This window comes from Sciurus carolinensis, chromosome 4 (genome assembly GCF_902686445.1).
Source record: "Sciurus carolinensis chromosome 4, mSciCar1.2, whole genome shotgun sequence".
Classification (NCBI taxonomy): Eukaryota; Metazoa; Chordata; class Mammalia; order Rodentia; family Sciuridae; genus Sciurus; species Sciurus carolinensis.
The window spans coordinates 157517215-157539065 of record NC_062216.1 but is presented as its reverse complement, the minus strand read 5'-3'; the positions used below and the strand labels follow the sequence as shown (position 1 = coordinate 157539065).

The 21851-nt window shown below is 36.6% G+C and overlaps 1 protein-coding gene across 5 annotated transcripts in view; it reads right to left on the bottom strand.

Moving 5' to 3' along the window:
• Window positions 1–21851, bottom strand: part of Mybpc1 (myosin binding protein C1) — an 82720-nt gene that overhangs the window by 41261 nt on the left and 19608 nt on the right. For 4 of the 5 annotated variants that reach the window (XM_047551251.1, XM_047551247.1, XM_047551249.1 and 1 more), the window contains exons 4-11: window positions 14355–14393; window positions 13811–13846; window positions 11826–11939; window positions 10086–10234; window positions 9644–9761; window positions 8284–8335; window positions 6063–6119; window positions 924–1090 (exon numbers count right to left, since the gene is read on the bottom strand). In XM_047551251.1, coding sequence (XP_047407207.1) covers window positions 924–1090; window positions 6063–6119; window positions 8284–8335; window positions 9644–9761; window positions 10086–10234; window positions 11826–11939; window positions 13811–13846; window positions 14355–14393 — 732 coding nt within the window. The remainder of the gene's footprint in view (window positions 1–923; window positions 1091–6062; window positions 6120–8283; window positions 8336–9643; window positions 9762–10085; window positions 10235–11825; window positions 11940–13810; window positions 13847–14354; window positions 14394–21851) is intronic. The other variant, XM_047551250.1, reaches the window with a different exon arrangement.

The window sequence follows — 21851 nt, the reverse complement described above, 5'->3', positions numbered from 1 at the left end:
ATACTATGAATTTAATCAATATGTGTATAAGAGCAAGGTGAGATGGCACATGCCTGTAATCCCAGGGACTCAGGAGGCTGAGGTAGGAAGATTGCAAGTTCCAGGCCAGCCTCAGCAATTTAGTGATACCCTCACTCAAAATAAAAAATAAACAGAACTGGGAATGTAGCTCAGTGGTAAAGAACACTTGGGTTCAACCCCTGGACATTACATTATCTATCTATCTATCTATCTATCTATCTATCTATCTATCTATCTATCTATCAGTCATCTGAGTACAGACAGTAGTAATGACTGCTAATGTAAACAAAACCAAACAAAATCACTTCTATATTTCTCTACCTTTATGGAGGTGGGGGATGTGGGTAGAAATACAGAGATTTTTAAAAAGAGGTAGTAAGAGTCTTTAAATTCTGCCTGAACATCATCAAAACAATAAACAATAATGGGATTTAGGTATCACCAAACAGGCAACTGACAACGACTTAGCACAGGAAATTGAAGAGCTAATGATCTACTTAAAATGTATTCCTTTCTCTCTTTTCCCTCTTCACAAAGGTTTTTCAAACCATAACAAACTACAACCACTTCCGATGCCCGGGGAGACGCATGGTTGCTTTACAAAACGTATTGAGCGTGAAAGGTGGACTTCCCAAAACCAAAGGACTGTAAGAATATGGTGATAAAACAAAGAGACGCAGATTCTCCTCTAAGTGAGAATCGAAAGTCAGCGAGGCGGAGGTGGAGGCTAAAGAAGGGAACCGCTGAGAAGTTCCCAGTGGCAGCGGACATTTACGACTCCATTCCACGAGGTAGGTGGTACCCCAGTGGGAGGCGGGAAGAAGCACAGCGGGAGCTTCACAGACACCTCGTCCCAGCGCACCTGCCTGGGGCCCGCGCGGCCACGCCCCGCGCGCACTCACCTGCGCTCTTCTTCTCCACCCTGCGCATGCGCTTGAGCCGCTTGAGCATGCCGCGCAGGTCGGTAATGCCGTACTGGAAAGCGATCTTCTCGTACTCGTTGGGGTTCGCATTCTTCAGCAGCTCCCAGACGTCTACCTCGGGTTCCTCCTCCTGCTGCTTCACCTCCCTATCCGGGGACAACCATTGCCTAGTTTAGTAGCTGCTCTGACTCCTAAAGACGCGGAAGGTCGGGTTCCCTGTCCGACTTTTCGGTTGCTTTAAGAGCTCTGTTTAAACCCTGGGTGTTTAAAGCCGCCAAGTCTAGTTGACTTGACTTACTCCCCTCGCCCTCCCACTTCTTTTTTGGAGGCGCTGGGAATCGAACCCAGGCCCTTGAGCCTGATAGGCAGATGGTTTTGGAGACGCCTCCGATAAATAGACCAGCAAATATATGCGCTTATATTAATACTTTCGTTTTCCTAATTAAAAACATTTTTAGGGGAGCAGAGGATATCAGGAAATATACTGAAAACAGTTCAAAATTTAATGGAAAGTGAGATTTTGAGAAACTTAAAGAACGGTTTTCACCTAAGATATGGGTATTGCATTCATTCTGAAAGTGGATGAAGAACTGAAAGATTTAAATTTTGACCTAGAAATGAAAAACGATCTCTTTCTATGTTTTTGATGTACATAACGGTACAAAGACATTTATTTCAAATCTTTGGTTTTTACCAGTAGCATTTCCCCTTGCATATTAGTAAAATATATACATTTTGTTGTTTTTTATATTTTAAAAAAGGGAAACTACCATGAGGACTTTTATTTTTCTATTTTTTCTTTCTTTTTTTAAAAGAAACTTGTTTTTCTAAATTGGCAGAGGCAAAGAAGGGTGAAATTTTTAAAAAATCATTTTCATCTATCTGGAAGTTTTTTGGAAGCAGGTTAAGGCTGAATTATGAACATGTAAATGTTAAACTGAAAATGGTTTAGAAAAGCGTGTTCTTAGGATAATTATCAAAATTATAAGCTCAAATTTTGATCACAGACTAATGTATAGGACATTTAAAGAACATATAAAATATATATGTAGTATTTAAAATGCCCTTGTTTTCCCTTATTTCAAAACTCCCTGGGATAAAGACTTTAAGAAAAGGGACATAGTATAAATGCAAAATATAATTTAAATGAATTTTCTTCATTGTCTAAATGGTTCTAATTTTCTTTAAGCTTAGTTAACTCTTTTTATCTGGTTAATTTGGAAATGTTACACTGACTTCTTAACATTGGATTTGGATACGATTTTCCAGACAACTGGCCAATCCATCTTATACATCAGAGTGAAAAGAGATTCATGCTATAGGGTTAGGTAATGATGGGTTACTTATGTTGCTTTGTCACATTAATCACACCTGTTTTAGATTTTCTTTTTATACTCTTTTGTACTTTGAGAGGGAAATTCTGGGTTGTCATCATGGGTAAAGTTTATGGGAAAGGGTAGGAAAAAATAATATTCACATGAAGTTCAGAGTGACTTTAGCAAGAATAGCTTCTAAATATCTAATTTCCACTTTATATTGTCATGCAAATCTTTTCACCCAGTGGGACAGGAGATTACTAAGGCCAATCTCCTGGAAAATGGAAGTGAGAGGTCATTGGTCCATCTTAACGGGAAGGATTAGGCAATACCATTAGGCAAATGAGCCTCGAAAAACTCAAGCCAGAAGCATTATCTTCATCTTACTGAAATGAAAATTCACCCTCTATTAACATGAGGAAATTGAAAAGTTCAAGATAAATGTCCCAAGGTTGGAATATTGGTAATAATTTGCCAGATTTGCAAGCAGTCTACATTTCACATTCCCATCTTTCAAAATATTTTAATAGGAAGTCTTGCAGGAATTACACTTAAAATGTGTGTATTTTTTTCTCTGTGGAGAAAAATATTTTTATGCTTTATTATCTATCACATTCCAGTGCAAATATAGTCCCCAAACTTTAAAATTCTGCCATACCAGATTGTTATAAATTTGTATTTTAATCAAGAAGAATTACACACGTGAACATTTCAAGTATCCTCCTGATATTGTTGGACAGATTTAAAGATATCAAACTATATATAATTTAAATAACTAACAGGAGGTGCAAGCCAAACACTGTGACATACCTAGATCCTTGGGGTGAATATTTATATAAAGCAAACCAATAACAAAGATAATCATTTTCTTGATTTTGTTGTTTTATGAATCTTGGTAGATTGATAAAACCAATCATCCTCAACAATTTACATAAAACACCAAGATAAATGCCACTGTACCACATTCCCTATCAAATTCTGTATAAGAGTACCAATGACCTCTTGTTTTTTCCTTCTTTTTCTCTCCATCATTTCACTGTATTCCAAATTGGAAATGTACTAGAACATGAGGTCAAGACTCTTCACCTGTAGCATTTCCTTAACTCTAGAACGGATCTTTACTTACCATGGTGGCTGCACAGGAAACTAGCTGCATAGTTATGTTAAGTTGCAGTAAGGAGAAAAATCTAAATTTCTGATTCCTTTCCATCATTGGGATAGACCTATATAATGTCCACAGTACTTTCATCTACATCAAAATTTCTATAACTTGATGATCCTAGTGAACTATAAAGCATTTATAGAAATTTTATGTAGAATAAGACTTTCAAGTATTTATATAGGTCTAATCCCACAACAGAATACAGCCCAAAAGATTTACCCTGATTTATCTAATGTCTATTTGAAATAGACTCTGATCAGGGCAGGGAGATCTTTTCTTTGTACAGAGATGTTGGCTGTAATGAGACTCATTTTGCCACACACTCTTGGACAAGTGGGATGGTAATCGTGTGTCATTACCATAGTGAAAACATGCAATTCACACATTAATAGGAAAACACATCACATCTGAAGTTACGATGATGGATTAGTATAGCATATTAAATGGACATAGTATTATGTTAACAACAATCTAATTATGAATCCAAATCTTACTTAGGGGATGTAGAGAAAATGAGAACTGAAGACATGTCAATTTTTTTTCCTAATAATTTTTCTTCTGTCATTTATAATTAGATTTCTTTCCTTCTGCAAACTGGTGGTAGAACCAGTCTGTTTTTTTCCTTTTTAATCAGACAATGACATTTAATAATGTACTATCGCATGTTGATTGATTGTGTGTGTGAGTGATTTCATTATAAGTTCTTTGAAGGAAAACAGAACACTTTCCTAGTGGAAGTAGGAAAATGATTTGCCACCTACTATGAGCCAGGTCTTTTATACTTAATTTTAATTTTCACCATGTCTGTTAAGTCATTTTTATTCTTCACATTTACTGATGTGGAAAGGAAATCTCAGAGAGAACATGTATTTTAATCAGAGCCACAGAATTAGTAGGTGGTAGAGTTGAGATTCAGATCCGTGTTTTGCCACCCCTACTCCCTACTACAAATATGTATTCATTCCTTTCTCTGTGCCAGGAGCTGGATTTCTTTCCCTCATATCACCTAGCATTGTATTCTGCACAAAGCATTTGGTATTTCCCTTGTAGAATAAATGATTATAGGGTTAAATAAAAACCACTCTGCCTTACCTATATTATCAATGTGCATTATAAACTCAAGCACCAGCTTCCAGGGCAGATTTGAAGTAGTGTTTCTTTATAGAGTCATAGGAAATGAGTTAACTTAGAAAAGGGAAACATGGATTTGGGTCCCTGCCCTGCCTTTAATTTCTGCGTGACTTGGGGTAAGTCACTCCATGTCTCTGGACCTTGGTTTCACATCTATAGAATAAGAGAGAGTGAGATTCATTTATTCATATACTATTGCTTTAAAAATACACATGGGGAATTAATAAATATTATTGAAAGTAATGATTATTTGAAACATTCAAAGGAGAAAGATGTATTGATACTGCCATGTCTATTGATTGACTAATTTCCATCAGTAATTAATAAATCATACTTGTTAATATTCCTGTTCTGAACCTAAATGTTGAAGAGTAGGGATGAGTTTTTCATTCACTTGAATAAAACCATCCAGCTAAACTGAGAATAAACAGGAGCCCAGTTTATTATAAGTATTTGTGCTCTGGTCCTTTAATAACCATAGAAAGCACTAGAAATAAAAATAAACACTAACATTTATTTCAAAATAAACCTGAAAAGCTCAAGGAAAACTGGTGTCATTATTTTAAAATATTAATCTAGAATTATTCACGTTTGTTAGATAAAGTTCAATCTAACAAAACCAATGTCCTTTTGTTGCTTCTTCACTGTTGTAAATATCTGGTAAAAATGTATGTATACATGTATAGTATAGTATATTATGTAATATGCTTATATATGGACAAAAGTCCTATAAATGGTTATGTGCTAAAGATCCATTCTAAAATTCTGTAATTTTTATTGCAAGAGAAAAATGTCAAGGGAGTCTGAATGATAATAGTAAACATTTATTTCCATCTTACTACCATGTTTTATTGTTTCTAAATGTGCATTTGAGGGACATTCTAAACATCTCTGGAATGAGGATGTGTCTTATAATTGAGAGTGTCATGATAGTATTTGGAACAACTTTTTCATTGATTGGTGATTTATAAAATACTGGTATACCTTTAAATCAGTAATGTTTTAAATTTGAAGAAATATTGCAAATCATAAATAATATTTTAATATAGATCTGTGTATGTGTGTGTGTGTGTGTGTGTGTGTGTGTGTATCACCTGCAGAGATGTCTACCAAAATTGTAAAATGAATTTTTCAGTCAGTTATCAAACACTGAAGCCCAGAGAATAGAGGTTTTCTTTATTCAGTCATGAGAAAGAATCATGTGTATTGTCTTAGGGGCTTCTAGGTATTGAAGTCTTATGTCTCAGTTTTCAAATTTCCCCATCCCCAAATAAGAACATATGAAAATTCAGGAACTTTTCAAAAGAAAGTTCAAAAGCATTAACTGAAGTCTTGAACAGGTTAGTATATGGCTGTTTCTCTGTCTTTCTTAGTAGACTCTGTTATATTTTATAAGCCAAACACATTTTAAGAATTAAAAATGCCTTGGAAAACATTCACTTTAAACTTGACTTCTCTGTCTAAAAGATTTCCAGGCCACAGTGCCTCACTCCATCACTTGATTCTCACCTACGTTTCAGGAGACCACTAAAGTCAAGTTCCCCTGCATCCTCTTGACCTTCTCCACTGTCATTAACAAAAGAAAAGCAGAACTGGGTTTAATGCTAACACATACATGACAGTTTTCCCCAAACACTCTACATATAACGTATATGCAATTTTGTGCTGGCACACGAGGACTAAATCAACACAAACTACTATTTCTTTTCACACAAGTGACATTTTAAGTCTTCAGAGGATGTACTTGTGGAAAAGTAAACATGAGGAGCTTGTGTCATTCTACGGTTTCAAAGGACACAATTTTGTAGATTGCATATATAAAACTGCTTGGATTTGTGTTAAAACCAGCTAACACAAATGCACTTAAGCCGAGCAACACAAAGTTCTTTGTTTTTGCAAGTCGGGGGCCATAGAAACAAACCTGTGTAAAAGCAAAGGACTTTTGCTGATCTCTGTTATTCACATAGGACAGAGATTGGCTTGGAGGATGAAGTGTACCCGTGTCAGATATATAAGTACAAAGCCTTATATTCAAAGGTAACCTCTTTGTGTCCATGAATAGATGAATCAGATAATGTGATACCAACATAGCATAAAGATGAAACTAGCATGGAGCTTTTGAAAAGATGCATTCCTTTCTGTTTTAAAGGGATTGCTCTTTAAATTACAATCTTTAAATTTCGTTGTCAATATGCGTTTTTGAAAAAAAATTTATCTTTGTTAATAAACTCTTTGCTGGTAGTTTTTAAAAGTACTTTCCTCTAAAGAAATGCATCTTAAATTAGGCATGCAGCCACCATTGTGATTTCATATGAACTCTATATAGAAGCTATGGAGTTGACATTTAAATGGCACATACTTACTTACATTTTTAACTTTTTAATGAAGATTTTGTTTCCTGCTCTTTACAAATGTTAGTTATGGTTTCTAAGAAAAGAGTCTGCGGGTTTAAAAACAGTGTGTATAATATGTAAGTCATAAGAATTAAACTCAAGCAAGGTGTTTTCAAAATTGCAGATGTTTAGGGGCCTTTAAGTAAAACCATTTCTAGTCTTTTAAAGCACAAAACAGTAGATTATGTTTTTCTCTCCTGAGATGTCCTCATATGTGCCACGAGCATAGTTTTAGACATACACATTTGCAAAATATGGGGTGAAAGAGGAAGATGGAAAAGAAAGTAATGGAATTTGGGAGTTCGACTTTTTTTTTTTTTTCCAAATAAAAAAATCATTAACTGATCAGGTGATATTCAATACCCTTTAAAAGTAATCATAATTTTGACTTTTTTCATAAGTTAAGAGGGAAACATGCCTTCTATTAATAGATAAATCGTTTCATAACAACAGGTGTTTTAATTTAGGATGACTTTCCTTATTCAACAAAATTGTACACGTATTTGGTTTTAGGAAGAACAAAACATGCTCTCATTAAAGAATGTATAATCATCCTATCATTAAAAATAAAGAGTAACATAGTATCAAGGTGCTAGTTACATTTCTCAAGGACTAGACAATTTTTCATTTTTCTTCCTTGGCTCCCTGATTTTTCAGGCTTGGCAATTGCAAAATTAAATTAAATAGATATCTAAAGTTTGCTGTTCAACAATAGGGAGAGAGAGAGAAATGCAGGGCATTGAACCCAGGGGCCTCACACATGCTAGGTAAGCACTCTGTCACTGAGCCACATCCTCAGTCCTACTGCAGGATTCTAAACGCCACTTGTCTCAGTGTATTCCATTTAGTGTCATCTAATATTATGCGGTGCTAACTTCAGTAAGTAGCTACTTAATTGTTGTTTTCTGGCCACCTGGTTTAGTAGGTACATAAGTGATTTCTAGATGAAAAGCAATGAAAATAAAAGTTTTCTCATGTTACTTAACTGATGTTCTAGGAAACATGTCTCTTTGACTATCTCTTTGGGCCATTTTGTGGAAACAAATGAAATTAAGGAAGAAGTCACATATGAATAGGTTGAAAGTGTATCTTTCTAAGGCAACTGTGAAATTCCAAAAATGGAAGCTTCATTACAAGACTATTCTAAAAAATCATCAGTGTATGCTTGATTGGGCATTAAACACATGACTTTCCTAGAACACCAACTTTTAAATAGGTGGTGTGTTTGCATTAAAAGTGTTGTTCCCACGTGGGGTGTGGAAGAAGGGAGGTGTGCTTTGAAAAATCCTCCACTTCATGTTATACAAAAGCTGTCTACATTCCCCTTTTGAAGTTACCTTCTCTTGAAGGCAGATCTGATGTCAATGTTTGGAGTAGTCCCGGTAGATTCTTTGAAAGGAAAGAAAACAATATAATAAATATCCATTAAGAAGGAAAATTTGTGTTTACGTCCTATACGGGCATGGGAATTGATCAGATGGAAGAGAGTCAGGTGAGGGAGCAGTGTCTTGCTGAATGGCTGAGCTGCCAAGACACTGTCCTCCCGCATGAAGAACCTATGGAGGGACCTTAGCAGTTACTTTGACCTTCCTACCTGTTAGAGTCACAAGGAACTTAAGAAACATATCAGCTTCATGATCCTGCCTCCTGGAGATTTTGATTCACCAAATCAGGAAGGGATAACCATAAATTAATATTCTTAAAAAGGCCTCCCGGAGGCTTTCAGAGATATCCAACCTAAGTGAAGTAGTGCTGCCTGAACCCAGATTCCCACTTAATGGCGAAGTCGCCACAGTTCCCCAACCTACAGTCGTTCAGCCTTTGCTTGACATCTCTCCAAATGGGGATCTCACAACCTTCCCAGGCTGTCTGTATACCTTTCATGAAACATTTCATCCTAATGTGAAGACAAAATTCACCACTTTGTAATTTCTAGCTTTTGATTCTAATCTGCCTAAATCCTTCCTGAGTACATAGAAAGGACCTTTATCTTCTTTTGTGTGAGCCCTCCCCTTCCTGCAAGAAGTCAACTATGCCTGTCATCTTTCACCCACTTGGGCTGGATAAAGTGTGGTTTCTGGTTCTTCGTCTTCCTGGTTACTCTCCTCCAGAAGGGATCCAGGTTGAGCTATGGTACCCAAGACCAATGGCATCACCCCAAATGTGGAACGGGTAGCAGGTTGTAGGGAGAAGTATCGTTTCCTAAGCTTCAGTTCTACACCACTTGAAAGCCCAGGTTAAAATCACTCTACTTGTCTTTTGCAGCTACATCCCATTTTGGATTCATCTTAATTTTATTATCTTTGCTGTCAGATGGATTTTCCCTTTGTGTACATATAAAAGTGGAGGTTTCCCCTAACCTCTATGTATGCCTTTACATTTATCTCGGTTTTGTTTACTCTGAGCTGTACGCAGAATGTATAACTAGAGAACTTCCACATCTGGCATTAGTCCCTATAAAAGAAATTCTCCTTTCCCCCTGGGCATCCTGTGTCCTCACAATCATATGACCATATCTCCAAACCTGATAGGGACAGCCATTGAAACATCCATTCAGCAGCAACTAAAATGTCATCATATCTTATCTGGGAGCTTGAAGGAATACAGATATCATAGACCAGAGATACTTAGCAATCTTCTCCATCATTTCCCACCACATTAAAACAAATTCACATTTATCCAGATAAGAAGGCTCACCGTGCACTTCAAGATCAAATGAACAGCTGTCAAACTTATCCTTGTAGGTGACCTCACATCTGTAGTTTCCTGCATAGTTCTCTTTGGCCTTGATGATCTGCATCTCAAATGTGTATATCTGTAATGAAATATACCCAGACATGCTGTAGTCCTACCTTGCCAACAAGGGACCATCACCTTTCAGTTATTTTCCAAAGTACTCAGCATTGGTTTGAAGATGTGACTGTATCTGCAGAGTCCAAAACAACAATCTCAATATAGGAGGTACATATGTCTCACTGTCCCTGAGCACAGCAAGATAATCAAAATAATGTAGACACTGGGGTTCAGAGTGTTTTCTGGGACTGAGATCTCTCAAAGCTGAATCTGAAGTGACTTCTTACCCACACAGAAGGAATGAGCTAGTCACATCCCTGAGCCAGGAAGGGATTCAAGGCCATACCCGAGTTTGCCTCTCAAAGGTCTCCTTCAGCTGGAGATGCTTCCCAGCTTTGCTGGCCAAGTCCATCCATTTGCCTTTGAACCATTTGACAGTGGGTTTTCTAAGAAGATCTTCAGCCTTGACTTTGGCTATGAAAGTGATGTTTTCACCTAGAAAAGGCACAAGGCATTCAGTCTGTGATTTAAAACTGTCATTTGTTTTACCTTCATCCAGAAGGAGTTGACACAGGACCACAGTGCATAGACTGTGAGGTGACTTGCATCTCCAGAATCCTGTGATGAATTGGCCCTGGTTTTTGGTGCCCTCAAGGTCCTTAGGGTAGTTCAACTTGTTTTGCCTTTATGTTTCATGGAGAAGAAAAAGAGCAATGGGGAAATTGGTCGAAAGAATTTTTATATATGAATCTACCTATGTATGGATTAAAAATTTTAAAAACATATATGTGGAATTTTTATGTTCTTTTTATTATGCAAGATGAGAAGCCTGGAATTATAGGAATATGACTAAATTAAGGTCATCTGTTTGAATCAGCTATCTGTGTGTATTGACTAATTGGACCCTAAGGACATCAAAACTTTAGCCCTGCCACCAGTCCGGCATTTCAGTATCTTACACAAGGGAGCCAACATTTTCGTTCACATTCAGTGTCCTGTTAGACCTGAAAGAAGGAATTCTGAAAATATAGTGAGCTATGTGCTCATTTGCAGAATTTTTGAAAATCATCAAAGTTCGGTTCTGATCATAATATATTCCTTATAAAAACTGTTTAGTTAAAATTCTTAAACCTCTAAGTTCTTCTCTTTTTTTAGAAATCAACTTCTAAGCTGATTTCTTTCATGGCACATGGTCTTTGTGATGACCCTGTCATTTATTCTTGTCTGTTCCTCTCTTTAGACTCTAAGTTCTGAGTACTCAAGTTACACATAGTGTTCATCACAGTGCCTGAAACAGGAAGTGTAATTAGTATTTGTGAATGAATATTTCCAAAGTTGAACCATCTGTTTGACTAAGGTATATTATGCATTATGATTTAGTACATATGCAGACTTATAATCTTCTTATGGGATGAGTTGTGACACAGCACCAGCAGACACTGGATCAGAGCTTTATGCTATCTCAGGTATTTCACACCATAGCACCTCTCAGGTAGTGCCTGTTATTCTACCCAATTGACAGATGAGGAAACTGAGGCATAAGAGGCTAAATAGTCTGTCCCACTAGCAAAAAGCAGATTTGAATTTAAATCCAAGCCAACTAGCTCCAAGGTTCAGACTATGGACTCCAAGGTGCAAAAGGTTATTGAAATACAACTATCACTCACCTTTTGAGGTTATAAAAAGCAGAATTTAGTATATATGCACAATAGAATATCATTCAGCCATAAAAAAGGATGAAGAACTGATACATGCTACAAAATGGATGACCCTCAAAAACATTCTTCTGAAAGGAGACAGACACAAAAAGTCACCCTGTTGTATGAATCCATTTGTATGAAATACTCAGAATAGATAAACCCATCCAGAGGGAGAAGATTAGTGCCAAGGCCTGCGGGGAGGGTCAATGGGAGTAATTGCTTAATGAGGTACAGGATCTGGGGGTGGTGAAATGTTTTGGGGCTGGATAGAAGGAGTGATCGTACAACACTGTGAATGTATTAACAGTTACTGAAATTTTCACTTTAAAATGATGAATTGCATCTCAGTAAAAAGGGAGTAGGGGGATTAAATGCTAGACACTCACCCACTTTCACTGTTCCCGTTTGAGGTTTTTCAACAAACAGGGTGGACATTTGAGAATTGGCATTCTGCTTGTCTTGTTCCTCTCCACCAGCAGGTGGTTCACCAACAGACCATTCTAGAGGGCGGAAAGGAGAAAAAGGATCATTTCAAGGCCAGGTTCTTGTTAGGCAGACTTACCTGGGTTTGCCGTTCTCTCAATATTGATTCTTTTCCTTGTCTAATAAACCTAGATAAATATAGTATCTTTCTTTGTGCTCCCAGCAGTCATCCCTAGAGAGGGACAGATTACCATTCTTAAGTAGATGTGCCTTCCATGGCAGAGACAAAGGAACATTTTCTAATTCCTGGAATTAGTGGAACTTTTCCAATAAATTGTTGACTCTGTCTTTGCTTCCCCATCCTGCCTATCCCCTAACAAATACACAATGGTAGGGAACTATTCAAACAGCAGGCTCAGTGTTTTTCCAGGTGACTGACTAGTAGGCCACATCCGTGCAACAGAACTGGAAAAGATTAGAGATGGTTCAATTTGAGAGTAAACTGGCTGACAAAGCTGAGATAGTCAAGGCCCGCCTGGTACTTCTAGATTTTATCATCAGACAGTTCTATTAGGGTTTAATAGATGTGGCAATAGTTTGACAAGTAAATAACAGGATCATGACCTGCAGGTACAAATTGAAAGAATGTAGAATTGTCCTGCAAGGAGGAGAAAGAAGAAAGAAAGAAAAGGAAACAAAACAAAACAAAACTGAGGTTTTCCCATGAAGAGAGACAGGCTGGAAATGAAGTTTATTTTGCATTTTCCAGTTTGCACTCAGGTGCTTGGTTGGTCTTAATCTGCAGTCAATTTCAATAAGGAGGATAGAAGACAGGACTGTAGACACTTCCTCTGTCTCTGAGCTGAAAGCACAGAAGTTCAGTTTCAGTCTTTTAATAACTGGAAAAAAATGCAGGGGTCACCAACTCTACTTGTTAATGCTTCTTGAAAAGAAAGTGCACATTTAATTAGTTCAGTTTTCACGTATCAGTCATGCCCAGTACTAGGTATTTCAGGACTCCCATCATTTTCACAGTGAAGTTAAACAAAGTAGTCACGTGATTAAACATCTTTGAAAACCCAAGTTAATGTAAAAATGTTCTGTTTTGTGTGTCTATGATGTTAATAGTGACAGCGAATAGGGACCATTCATGCTTACAACACGAGAACAAATACTTTCGTTGTTTCGTTCACTTCTGTGTGTGCGGTGCCTGAAGATTGGTTGACTCATAAAGGGCCCATGCTAGGATCATATTTAAGCCCACATCACAAATTTATCAAATAAATGAATGACAAAATAACTGCTAAAAATTGTAATGATAGCCAGCAGGATGCATTTGAAAGTGTTTCTATCAATTGTATTTAAAGTTCTAGACAAATGTGAATTTTATAATTTCAGCCAATTCCAGGAATGGAGACAGGTGCAGTAGCACACACCTGTAATCCTAGCAATTTGGGAGGCTGAGGCAGGAGGATCAAGAGTTCAAAGCCATCCTCAGTAGATTAGTGAGGCACTTAGCAACTCAGCGAGACCTTGTCTCTAAATAAAATATAAAAAAGGACTGGGATGTGGCTCAGTGGTTAAGCAACTATGGGTTCAATCCCTGGTACCAAAAAAAAAAAAAAAAAAAAAAAAAGAAAGAAAGAAAGAAAGAAAGAAATCCCAGGAATGGAGATTAAACTCTCCATTCATTTATGAAATGTTTAAAATGATAAAACAAATGAACTGGTGGTATATGTGGCTGGCTAGATTCTTGAATGTGTGTCGGCGTATATTTCATGAAAAACTGTTTCTTGATGCATTAGTTTTCTTGTAAGAGGAAACATAGTGAAATTTGCTATTAAGGCTACCAACTGAATAAAACAAGGATTAGAATCAAGACAGCATCAAGAAACAAGGTGAGTGTATTAGGATGGGTTCAGGAAGCCTTTTCCGGGCGTGTGCTCACCTGAATCTTTTCTCTCCAGGGCCCGACTACCCAAACCTGAAAGGAAAGTGTGATTTGGAGGATGCAAGGGGGTCAAGGGAAGGATGGACATGAAGGGCTGACTTCAACCTTCTGGGGCTCCCTGACACCCTGTCTCTTCTGGTGACAGGGAAAGAAAAAACTAGAATTTGACTTGGACGGAACATCAGTAGAGCTCTCACCATAAAAGTATCTATGGACACATATGTCTTCTTTAAAAACGATAATAAAATTTAAAAATCCAAAACATCCCAACTTAAAGAGCACGGTAAAGGATCTATAAATGTAAAAGGAAGACAAAGATTTTTGCCCCTGAAATTTATATTCAAAATCTACTAATCTTAATCATCTTTATTTTACCAAGAAAACCTCCTGTTAAAATTTCTCCCCTAAAACAAACAGATCTGCCTGGAAAGCCAGGTTTCCCCTCTTGGTGCACTAACTCAGCAAGGCGCCCTACCTTGGCTTTTCCTTCACTGTCAATTAGTAAGTTAGGAAGTGGGGAAGGGTCAGGAATGGTCCTAACCTGGAGGCAAGGCACTAGGCGGGGAGGCTTCCTCTTCCTCTGAAACAAGAAACAGGAGTAAAAAGTCAAGGAGGAAAGGACTTCATTCCAAGTCACCTGAGAAAAGAGAAATCTGAAAAAGAAGAGGAGAAACTACACAAAACATTTTCAACCGTGGAGTAAGCCCTAGACTACTAGGTACCTGAAAGTTTAAACTTGAGTATTTGAGGCAAAAAGAAAAGAAGAAACATGAAAGAAAAGAAGAGGGAATAAAGGGTGAGAGAGTAAGGTAGCACAAATGAAAACACAGATTAAAAAATGGAACTTCATGCAAGAGCTTTAAGTGACTGTTCAGGGAAAAAAAATAGATGCTAAAAATCAAGCCTTGGTGAAATCAACGTTGAAGGTGGTTTTTGAGTTCTTATTTTGTAACTAAAGTCTATAGCAGACATTATTGACATATCACATGCATTCGGACACCATCATAAAAGCCTATAGGTACTATTTGAGAACTCATTTCCAGGCAGAAAACCCCATAATTCCCCTTCTGTATTTAAGGAACAAAAGTCATAATTAATTAATGTAAATTGGTTTTTCTTATTAAATTTACTACTAATTATTTTAGGAACTTTATAAGCATTTCCCCCCAAATTATATTGGTACTGGCCAATTGGTATTATGTCTTAATATTCACCCATGCATATTTATTTATTTATTTATTTATTTATTTATTTATTTTGTTACCAGGAATGGAACCCAGGGCACTTAACCACTGAGCCACATCCCCAGGCATTTTTAAATATTTTATTTAGAGACAGGGTCTCACTGAGTTGCTTAGGTTCTAGGTAAATTGCTGAGGCTGACTTTGAACTCACAATTCGCCTACCTCAGTCTCCAGAGTTGTTGGGATTACAGGTGTGCTCCGCTGTGCCAGACTTCTCTTATTACTTTTTAACAAAAATAATTTAATACAGTACATAAAGACCCCCCAAAGATACTGCCTCAGGACCCAAGAGAATTCACTGGGAGCTCACAGGATTTGAGATTCTTCAGCCGAAGTTTTTAGTTGTCAAAGAACTTGGAAAATTCTAAGCTAATATTAAAAGTTTGTGTGTTTGTGGAGTGCATGTTTATTGAAGAACATCTCAAAGCCCCCAGTGTGCTAATGAACACCAGGAATGGACCTGGAGAGAAGAAATGATACATTAATTAGCATTTCCAAACTTAGTTTACATTCTATTTCTTTTCTCCTGGAATATCCATTCACATTCCATAAAATTATGTATTTATGGAAGGATAGGTATTCCTGAGGCATCAGGAGAATACTGTATTTCAGAAAGACTGTTAGATAATTAAAATTTTCTATAAAAATAAAATACCTTGTATTATTTTAGTATTGCTTACTATAGATTTAATAGAGTATTTAAAACTCTCTTCTTGTCACCTATCAAAGCCATTTATTTATTGAAATATTAAAGAATCTTGATTTGAAATCCTATAAAAATTAATGAACATGAAGTTTAACATTCAACTAAGTCCAGGGCTGGGGATGTGACCCAATGGGACAGCACTGCTATAAAGTTTTTATTTTTCTTATGGTGGTTATCAAAAATGGTTATTTTTCTGGAAGGAAAATCTAAAGAGGCTGTAATTGTTCCAGTCGGGCTTAACAGAAAACACACACATACCTCAAAGAGACTCTAAGCTAAATAAAATGTAAAATTCAACCAAATTCTGGAAAGGAGCTTCCTTTTTGTATGCAAACTAAGAACTAGAACCATTTTGAGTCCAGTGAACACTATGCAGGTTTTGTGGTTGGTTGTTTTGTTTCTGCACAGTGCATGATGAAAACTTGAGTTAATTGTTCAGATGCAAAATGATTGAGAAGAGTTTTCACACGTTTCCATAAAACTAAAATGAAGGAAGATAAATAAATAAATAGCAAAAAAATAAATAAAATGAAGGAAGACAACCTGTTTTTTTAACCCAGTTTCATGGGTGATATTGTCAATGTTCACTAAGTATTAAGACTATTTAGGGGCTGGGTATACAACTCAGGTGGTAGAGTGCTTGCTTCTCATGCACAAGGCCCTGGGTTCAATCCCCAGCACCAAAAAAAAAAAAAAAAAAAAAAAAAAAAAAAAAAAGAGAGAGAGAGAGAGAGAGAGAAACTATTTGGGGACATGCACAATTATTTTAATTATTTTAGATCATTAAGGAACACATACTAAAGCAGTGCTTCAGTGGGTTTTGAAATATTCTTTGATGACACAACACACCCTCCACATAGCAGTGGCTTCTTGGTTGGCAATATTTAATTTATCATACATAGATTTCCAAATATACATAAGTGAAACACATCTTTGGTCCTGAAATACTTTTCAACTGGGAAAAGTAGTTAGGATGCTGGGATTCTGATCTGAGATTCTTGAAAAGTTCCCTGTGGAAATTTGGCTGAATTGGGTGAGAGAAAAGCAAGGTTCTATCCCTGGAAGGGAAAGAGAATATCCAAATCTTTCAGGTTAAATGTAATTCAACAACATAGAATATGAAAGACACAGCATGATACAAAGAAATAAACAAGACAAAACAAAAATAAAATATGTAAGCCATATTTCCTTTTCTCTCTTTAAAAGTGACTACAATGATAACAAAAATGTAGACATTTATTTTTGACTTGCTGGAATATGACATGAAGACCACAGTCTGAGGGAGCAGCCTGCTATTTCCTCTAGCTACATAGAGGAGCAATTCACCAAAGCAGATCTTTACTCATATTTATATCATGGGAAAATGACATCTGTAAAACCATGGAGAGGATTTGTTAAACAACTGAAGTTTCCAGGGAAGAACTCCTGGAGAGTGGAGAAGAAAACTCAACCTCACATCCCAGACTCTCTGCAATGAGAGTCTTGCTGCTGGGTGGCAGGAGCTCCAGAGGGGAGAGAATGTGCATATTCTTGTAACTTTTCATTCTTTTGGGCATAAATAACTTCTGCCTATGGTTGATTTTCATTGTCTGGTTCAATTAAAAAATTTAAGTAATATATACTTGATAAAATTGTTGAGATTTTATGATACAGTAAAAGTATGTAAAGTTAACATATGTGGCTCATAAACATCAGTTAGATGCTCATTCAGTATCTTGCTGGATTTAGACAAATTCATGAATTTCTTAAGCAGGGTAATTAGTTGTAGTGAATGTTGGTGTAGATGACCAAAATAACAACAACAAAGTATGAAAGCATGGCCAGTGTTAATTTATCATGTTTTGAGGCATTTGATTACTTTATTACATTTTCTTAATGAGAAGGCACATGACTTCATGCTTGATGCTTATGAAATCAGGATTTATCTTACAATAATATGTACATTTCATGGTTTTTTTCCTTTCTCATATCTATTAAATCAATGTTGCATCTTATAATGGCTATGTCTTAGAATTTAAAAGTACAGTGATATTAATTTTTACAAAGTTTGTTACTAATAAGTAATGAAGTTAGAATCCATAGAAATTGCAGAGACATTTTAGTAGTTGATTGTTTGACACCTAAAGGTAAATTGCACAGAAATGTTTTAATATGCTAGTAAAAAACAACTGGATAATGTTATTGCAAATGTAACAGGACCTAAATGAAGAAAAAAAATTTTATTCATTATTTTAATTTAAAAAATTGCCTAATTAAGGAGAAAATACATTAGAATTTCTGCTGATTCACTTCGTCATCTGCCAATCACTTTCAAGCCAAAAGGAAGACTCTTCATCTCAGTTTATGTGAGATATTTAATATGCACAGGGTTCATTCATGATAGATTAAGTGGTAACATGAATGCCTGAGAAAAGAAAATAATTTTTATTTCCTTTGCAGTGATTACCAAAAAGATTTATTTTTTTTGGAAGAAAACAAAACAAAACAAAAAGGTAATAATTGTCCCAACTGGGTTTACCAAAATATATAGACTTGCAGCCAATAAGATATAAAGATATTTTGTATTATTCTTTCATTTATGGAATATGCTGTCAATGCCACAGTATGAGCTTTGGAGAGAAGGTTTGATTTACTAGTTCTTCCTTACAATTTTGTCTACAGAATCTATGATTAGCTTCCTTATGCTTGTCATTGCAAACTACAGTTTTCCCTTGGTAAAAGATACCTTTGTTAGCATACCTAAAATTCACAACAATAATTCTATTCTTAGAAGTTAGATAATAAAAAACAGATTTATATTTATTAAAAATTCAAATTCAAGAAAAAGATATAAAGATAAATTTTTTTTAAAAAATATCAGAACTTAGTTATTGAAATGTGTCCCCATCTTCAAAGTTATCTCCGATTCTAATGCTTTTACTGCATTTGGGACCAGGTACAGAACCAGTGTGAACTTTCCATGGGATCCACTGTTAAGGCACAGAAGAGATCTACTCACATTACCCTGTGTTCACACAAAGGGTGTTAATGTTGGGGAACAAAATAGAAAAGAAAGAAAGAGAGAGAGAGGAGAAAGAGAGAGAGAGGGAGGGAGGGAGGAAGGAAGGAAGGAAAGAAAGGGAGGGAGGGAGGGAGGGAGGAAGGAAGGAAGGAAGGAAGGAAGGAAGGAAGGAAGGAAGGAAGGAAGGAAGGAAGGAAAGGGAGGAAGGGAGGGAGGGAGGAAGGGAGGAAAGGGAGGGAGGGAGGAAGGGAGGGAGGGAGGAAGGGAGGATCCCGCTGGATCATGCATACCATTCTCTACACAAGGCTCTCTGTGACTCTTGTCTGCTTCTAAAACTGCAACCCACCATCCTCTGTTGATGCTTGTTTTTCCTCTTAAAGCAAGTTGACTCCAGGAGGGCAGGACCTAGTGCCCACGTGTGTCCCTGGCTCACAGATGATGGTCAGCATGTACTTGCTGAATAAGTGAATGCTAAAGTAAAAGGCAAGTCTTTGTTCCCACTGAAGATACAGAAAATAATCCATACTTAGCATCACATTGATATGCCATCTGTAATTAGAAGAATTCTAAGCCATAACAGTATTTTAAAATTGAGGACACTGCCTCCTGGTGGGACCACACTCTTGATGTGATTTTCACACTTATTTTCTGATATTGCTGTTTGATTAAACTCATTTCTTTTTTGCCATCTCTATTTCTTCAGTTACAGGAGACTTTGCTGGGGACTGAGGATGAAGTGGTCTGTACTAAGGGAACAGAATAGCTGGATAGAGGACTCCAGAGGAAAATAAGCAAATCATCTGTTTCTCAGATAGAGACTCTCAGAAAGTTTGAAGTTGTTGGCAAATCTAACCACAAACACTCCTTATAAGATATATATCAGAATGAAACAACTCTCCATGGCTACAAAAAAAAAAAATTTTTTTTTTAAAAACATTTCCAAGCTGTCCCAGACAATTAAGTCAATCTAGGAAAGATATTAATATTACATTACTATCCAAAATATTCTTGATAGTGCTAGCCTTGGAACTATTCTTTGAATATGCTTTAATTAGAGGAATAATGTGCTAAAAATCAACTAATATCCAGGTGTGATCATTTTTAGTAGCTTTAAGCAAGTTGGTCTTACAACAGAAGTCATCCATCTGTTCATGGATGAAGAATATTCAGAGAATGTTTATCCTTCCAGCAAACATGTTGAATAAACACCTATCGAGGTTACCACTGTTGATCTGTTCATCAGGTAAACCAACATGGAAATTCAACTGTTGATTCATTATACCAATATGTAGTGGACATTTGTCATTTGCAGTTCTGTGCCAGATGCCAGAAGGAATGGGTTGAGGAAACCAAAGAGGTTAAGACACAGTGCCTGGTCATCAAAAAGCATACAGCCTGTTGGGGAAAGGAGTCAGCCATTAGTACATGACTTCATGGAGAAAAGAGAGATTGGATGACAAAGGCAATAGGTCCAAGAGAAATCAGAAGGAAGAAAGAAAGACGAAAATGATCCAGAATGGTCAGAGGCAAGCTGTACACAGGAGCGAGAACTGAGCTGGATAGTTTAATTTTAAAAAAGGAGATGAACTAAGAGTAGGAGGAGAGAGAAAGGGCAGGGGAGAACATTCTCGTTAATCCTGGAGAAAAGAGGAGCAGTATCCCATCAATCCCATGTAGTCCATGTGGGGCTTCCTTCTGAACTGAGGATGTATATGAGCAACCATTACTGTGTCTACTTTTTGCTTAAGTATTTTCTTTGACATTTCTATCCTTGATGAAAGTGAGTGGCAATTGAAGAGGACTAATATTCAGGGGGAAAATAACCCTCCGTCTACCTACCTTTTTTGTTTAGAGATGTCACTTTCTATCCTAAATTGATTTGCTTTCCAGGTAGATAGGGCAACTCTCTACACAAGGCCATTTATAAACTTGTGCATGTGACTGCGTGTGGCCACAGCTTTACTTTTCTTCTGCAAATGTAAGAAAATGCTACTAGTTTCAGGATGCCCTTGTCATTTCATCAAAGTGAATTCACTATGAAGAAAAGAGCTTTCTCTTATTGTTAGGTTGGTTGCTTTTAGCTTATAGAAAGCTCATGTAAGCCTACAAATGTAATATGGTGACTTTTTCAGAAGAAGGGTCAGGCATGGGCTTTGTTTAAACCTTGACAGCTTGCCCTCTGGGATTACATCATCTGCTCTGTTGGTTGAGGCTTCTAGCCTGGCCCAAGCACCTTTCCAAATTTGGAAGCAGAGGTGTATTCCATCGGCCTTGTTGAGAATAATGTTACAGTAACTTCAGCCAGGATATCCAAACCTCCTTGAACCCATCTCATGGAAAGATTTCTAGGGGTTTGCACTGTCTGCATTCCATAAGAAAATAACCTTCAAACTGTGGTCCACGTGGCCAGGATTAGTATTCATGTTACTATCCATGGGAGCCACTGAAGGTCAAGGACAAAGTGAAAGTACTAACATTATGTGTTCATTTTTGAAAGTGTAAATTCAAGTTAGCTGAAAAGTGATCCAGTGTACTGAAAGAAAGAAAACAAAATATTTTACTAATGTATAGAAGATAACAATATCATAAGAATTAGGTAATGAAATACCACAAACTAAGAACTACGAGATACTTAAGTCTTTGAGCAGTGTCCAGGAAAAAGAGATTATTCTTATTGCCGTCAGGAAATAATTAATTATTCCAAAATTTAAGCTACATTATTCGTTACACAAACAAAGGGTTGACATAAAAAAACAATGATATAAACGTATGACACAAATTTGTCAAATCTACTTCCATGAAAACATCCCTCTATGGAAACTAATACTCTTTAGTTTAAGACAGATGATCAGCAAGAACAATGACTTCACCCATGGTGAGACAAAGGAATTAGTATTTCTTGGAGTCATAGGAGTACATAACAAGGAATATTCATTTTCTAAAACTAGACTATATTCATAAAATGTAAAAATAGAACAATATTAGAGGAATAAGTGAGTTTTTCCATTCAGTAGGAAACATGGAGCAACATGCTGTTTGCTCAAGGTTGTATTGTCAATTTCTATAAGTCATTACATAAATCTACAT